The 5931-nt window shown below is 32.5% G+C and overlaps 1 protein-coding gene across 2 annotated transcripts; it reads left to right on the top strand.

The window, feature by feature from the left end:
* The first annotated feature begins 3329 nt into the window (after window positions 1-3329).
* Window positions 3330-5210, top strand: LOC134249065 (uncharacterized). Of its 2 annotated transcripts, none has more exons than XM_062731424.1 (2): window positions 3330-3494; window positions 3712-5210. In XM_062731424.1, the coding sequence occupies exons 1-2, from the start codon at window positions 3460-3462 to the stop codon at window positions 4604-4606; spliced, it is 930 nt and encodes a 309-aa protein (XP_062587408.1). In that variant the 5' UTR covers window positions 3330-3459; the 3' UTR covers window positions 4607-5210. The 2 variants fall into 2 exon arrangements, with proteins under 2 accessions (XP_062587408.1, XP_062587409.1); XM_062731425.1 differs by having other exon boundaries at window positions 3490-3604.
* The last annotated feature ends 721 nt before the right edge of the window (window positions 5211-5931 follow it).

Below are 5931 nucleotides of genomic sequence, written 5' to 3'. Positions count from 1 at the left end.
GAGGCAAATGCTAACTGACATTTTTCATACTAATTGTTAGATCATTATTTGATCATTAAACTGTCGAACAATTAAATTTGAGCAATGTTCGTTTAAGATCTTTTTGAAAAGTCGCACGTTTCGATGCTTTGGAGTGGACAAATTCGGCGATTTAAAAAAAAAATCCAAAGGTTCTCTGGAGTTTGATTGAGTATTCACATCTGACTTACGCTTCTTTAAGAATATGTTGTAGAACATCATGGCTGAAGTCTCTCTTTAACAACAGTTAATATATTTTTAAGAAGTAATGATGTGGATTTAGTAGAGCATATGGTTTACCCTTCATTTTTTCCTTTTTTGTAAGGATTAATTTTTTCTAAAATACAGTTACTAGTTTAATAATGAGTTCCTTGCAAACAGGGACGATATTGAATAACACTTGTCCGTTGGAATCATTGTATATGTTTAAATAGTGACATGGAATTGGACAAATTTGTAGTATAGCATTTAGATTTTCATTTTTTTGGGGGGGGGATAAATTTTAAAATTTAAAAAATCCTTGTCCCGCCTAATTGCAATTTTCATCAGTGAAAAAAGGGTACCTTGAATGTCACGCATTTTGATTTATATTTTTAGAATTCTTTACTTTTGTACGTAAGAAAATAAGGTGAGTTTTAAGTGCCAACGGATTTTCTATCACTTATCGAAAAATTAGTTTATGCCAAGCCTAAACCTTATATACGTCACAATGTTTGTCCTTTTTTTCTGTGTCACCTTTTAAGCATTGGGTTCATATTTTTGGCTGTCTTAGGTCCTATAACACACCTGGCCGTCCCGACAAATCGAATACCGCGCGTTAGCGCGGTATGATAAATTTGTCCGCACAGCCAGATGTGTTATAGAACCGAAGACAGCCAAAAATATGAATTTAATGCTTATATTTACATTCTCTAATTTTCCTTCTTCATAATTGCTTATTTCGTAACGGTTAATCTTTATTGTGAATTTAGCGCCCTTCAAAGCTGACGTGGTTAATAGACGTAAGAGCCGCTTGTGACGTCAGATGACGTTGCAAAGTTAAATAACGCAAATAAACATTGCGAGGAAAAAAGTGACAAATTGATTTTAAACGCACATTTGTAGTATTTTTACGTTAATTTAACAGGGTTATAGTTTTTAATTAAATTGAGTCAAAACATTGTACATTTTGTTGTTCCTAGTTATAGAAAATGCATGTAGTTCCTACTTAGTATTCTAACGCGCGGTGACAAGGTTTCGCGTGTGTTATAGAAATTTAAATGTCGTGGATTTCTTATGAATTTAATAAGGAAAAATATACGAAATTTAAATATAATATTATGAGTCACATATTTGAAAATCAACTTACTAGTAGTTTTGCATTTAACCTTGAGTCACGTGGGATTTTTTTTTAGCGAAGTTGTGCCGTGTTTGTATGTTTTTTCTTTATATTGTGTAGAAAGTGTATTCATTAAGTTCTTAGAATGATTCTAAGGCAGGTACTTTAAATGTACCCTAAGAAATGCCAATATATATATATATATATATATATATATATATATATATATATATATATATATATATATATATATATATATATATATATATATATATATATATATATTATAGGCTTTTGGAATATTGTTTAAAATAAATTTGCGGATACGGTAAACAAATCTTTTTTACACTTCATTCGTACACTTTGTGTATGAGTCTACATGAAACGGTAAATAATATTATCTTTGTTTCAAATAAATATCTTTAACACTTTCTTTTATTTCATTTCATAATTCGGTTCATCATGTCATAAAATCTCTTAAAATCTCTTTTGGCTCTTGAAAATTGTTTTGCAGAAATTAAGTTAAAAAGGGAATTATAATCAATAGTACTATCATTATTTTTTTCTTGTGATTAACGCTTCATTTTAAAGTAATGTAAACGACTTAAACACATTCTATACATCCTTCAAAACTTGTAGGCTGACTGTTAGGATGTAACAAATCTTTATATTATAGACTTTGATCGTCACTTTTTTTTCTTATGTAAAATCACGTGTTACATCTTTATATTTTTATTCTACTCGAGAGAGTCGAATACAGACTGTTACATTTTGTTTCGAAAATATATGTCAAAATTTTTTGTAAATGTTATGAGAGAACTGAGAGAATCTTTTGTTAAACTGTTCCCTAGCAAAGAAGAGATTAATAATAATATAATAATAATATCTTTATTGCCCAAGACATACATCTTATAGCATTATAAGTAAATGTAACAAACATCAAATAATAGGTTATGTGACATGGTAATATAAACAAATGTAGTATATAATGGTAGATGGTAACAACCTTAAACAATATAGAGTTTATGCATATACTTTAGACAGAAAATGTTTTTGTGACACTTTCACGTATTTCAAAAAAAAAATTCTACGCCTAAGTTATTACTACAAAACACATTTTTCTGTGCCAAAGCATAAGGGTATACTACAACAATAATTTTAGAGAGGAAGCTTATTTACCATAATAGTTATCAATTTTGCTATGTTGAAGGTTTAATTTTACTTGGCAACAACAGTTTCTCTCAATTTTTTACTGATCATATCAATCATATACTAGTCATATACTAGTAGTTATGGCGCTTAAAACATTCGATTTTGGCAAGTCCCTGAAATCGCTAACGAATTTAAGATGCTTAAGATTAATCAAAATGAATGAGGAAATAAACCAGAATGAGGAAATGAACATTTATCAGAAGTGCTGATGGACTCTTGGTTGCTTTTTCCCGTGATTCTTATGTTTCTAATATTAGTAAGACAGGAAGAATTGGAATTTGACCTGCATAGCACGTGTTTTATGAACGTTAATAGAAACAGAAAATGTTCCTGTTGTAAAGACCGCCATTAACATTGCGGCATTTATCAGGTAAGTTATTACTAGTTAACTAGATATAGATTTTTTTTTACATTTTTACTTGAAATATTACTGTATATACACGTACATATATCCATACACATATATGAAATTTTCTGCATTATATTTCTTAAAAATCATTTTAAAGATATCACTGCAATCTGACAATATAATCAAAACATTACAGCACTCTAAATAATAATATGTTTCACGATGTTACCTTTGGGGCGAGGGCAGTCCTATTCACATCTTACAGTTGAATCGTTGATCCGCCTCTTCAAACGTCAAACCGCACGAGACAAAGTCTAGACTGTGACGTCATATGACATCGACATTTACAGAGATAATCGAGCGTCTAGTTAAACGAAACTAGAGGTCTTGTGCAATATTTAATGAAATACGTTGTAGAGTAGATGAAAATATTTTTGTTACTTTTAAGGTTGGTGCAAATACAGTAAAGTAAACGGTTCTTGGTAAAGAACAATAATTCCCGGTCTTTTGTATGTTTTGAAATAAATTCGCATTGAACCATGGGAGCAAAAGAATTCTGGGAATGTTGCACATGAAATTTGACAGACGTATGCGAAGGTATGCTCAGATTTCATTCGAAAATTCCTCTGTTCTTACTAGTTAGTCTATTGAGCTCGTTGCGCTCGCTATTATATATAATATGAATAACAGATCAGCATTACTGTTTGGTAAGCATTCTTAATGATACGCTTCTCAAGCTAATAATTTAATTATGTATAATGATAAATATTTTGAAAGATTAAAGGACATCGATTTACCATAATTTTTTGTACAGAATGGACCATCTCCCTCGTGTATCAGAGATCCTATATGCCGGCCTGTGTCAAAGGATAGGGTCACCATCAGAGGTGGCAATTAGAAGGGACGTGCAGGACATGGTAGAAATGGTGATGAAACCATATTATAGGCAGATAGGATATGTACAGATGAAAAGTGGAAGTTATGGCGAGGGATTTAGGCTACGATCATCTGATTTGGATCTAATGTTTTGGTTTTGTCATGATAAACTAATAGTTGGCATCTCTCAAGCTCAGTTTTACAATACATCAAAACATGATATTATACTCATGGAAGATTCTGACACGCCTCCAGGATTTGTAAGATTACGCCTTTTGCACCTTTCGGTATCCTCACAAAATTTCACAGAACAATGTCTTTTACCCTTTAATGACGGTCTCTATATATCTAGTTCTTTGTGGAGAGAAAGAAATTATCATCATTTTTCAAATGGCATGTACAAATTTTTCCGATATGAAAATCTCTCCATCCACGGTCCTTGTGCAAGCGGTTTCCTCGGTCCGATTGAATTTGATTATGTTTTCTGTTTTGCCACTACAAGTTGGCCTATATCATCAAGAAGCTGGATTGACAGATGTCAAGAATACACCTGGCCGCTTGTATCTGTGTTAGAAAAAATTCTAAGAAATGGTTTTCATTGTATGCCTACTGGAAGTAAAATTGAATCGACTTCTAACGAATTAGAATGGAGGATATCCTTTTCTCTAGCTGAACAACAATTGGTGTATACAATGAATCGTACACAATTTCTATGTTACGCACTTCTTAAAATATTTTTGAAGGAAGTTATCAACCACAGGAGGGAACCATTACTGTGTTCATATTTTATAAAGACCACCATATTCTGGAAAAATGCAATTGGGATACATTAGATGGTGTCCGAACAATTTACTCGATTGCTTCTGGAAGTGTTTGAAATATCTTATTCATTGTGTATATCAAGGAGTGTTTCCGAATTTTTTTATTACATTGAATAACATGTTCATAAACAAAGTAGTTGGGAATGCTCGTGGATCTCTTTTGCAACAACTCTACCGTTATTACAGAATGGGGGTATCCTGTCTACTGCTCAGTCCAACTCTCAGATTAATCCTCGAACCAGCTCTTCGTAGCCTGTCCTTTTTATTATCCTCTGTTGAGGAAGAAGCCATTGCAAATATAGATATGTGTTGTGTAAAAGAAATATTTAATATATCGCTTCCTGCACCACATATTTTGATTTATTGTATATACTTGAAATCCATTGATACATGTATAATATCTCAAAAATCGTTTTCGCCATACCAGTTATTAGTATTACAGTACTGTATGGCTGAATGTCTCGTCAGGCTAGTCTTCGCATCGGCAAGCGATAGTTCATGCTACTCACATAAAAATGTGTACGTCTTAGATAGAATGATTTGTAACGTGCTGAAACTGGCAGGAAGGTTGGGTCATGTGTCTCATTTAGTATACCTGGCCTTATATTACTGTAGAACAGGGAGATATGAGAAGACACTGCATATCATTTATCTTACTAAGCAAAGACTATCGCAGCCGTATGTCTTGTTTTCGGACATTGTTAATAGAAAAATATTTAATGAGATTGTCTGCAACTTTTCTTTATCGAGAAAGATGAAATTAGCATGGATAGACCTCGTACGTTTTTCTCTTGAGAACGGTTTTCCTTACATTGAAGAACTGGAATTAGAACGACGTGTGTGTCAACAGAATGGAAAGCTAGTCATGGAATTATCACCTTTTGTTATTGTAGAAATGTTGTCTGTGTTATCTTACCATAGATTAGGTAATAGATCTCAGTATCTACAGTCAATGACGGACCTTAGGACACTTCTGATCTATGATAATGGGAGATATATTCCTCTTGACACTAGAGACATCTCCTGGCAGATTCTTGGCATATGCCAGCATCTTGTGGGAGACTTAGAAGGGGCGTTATGGTCGTTTGGAGAGTCGCTTAAGCAGCAGCCATACCACAGAATACACGAAGCCACATATATTAGAATTGATTTTGCTCAACAACAATTACATAGAAATGGGGAAACTTAGTCAAGTTTCTTTCACAATATTATTTAAGATGTTTAGGACAAGTTTTGGAACACGCAGTTCGTAAAATAGTAAAAAAAAAAAAAACATTTGATTGTTATAATACGTAGAAACGAGGGATCACAATATGTATATAAGCTGATTTTATTTT

Source organism: Saccostrea cucullata, unplaced genomic scaffold (assembly GCF_032062105.1).
Source record: "Saccostrea cucullata isolate Sc308-1 unplaced genomic scaffold, CSIRO_AGI_Scuc_v1 ctg1784, whole genome shotgun sequence".
Taxonomy (NCBI): Eukaryota; Metazoa; Mollusca; class Bivalvia; order Ostreida; family Ostreidae; genus Saccostrea; species Saccostrea cuccullata.
The sequence above is the reverse complement of the archived record's forward strand: the minus strand, read 5'-3'. Positions and strand labels throughout refer to the sequence as shown.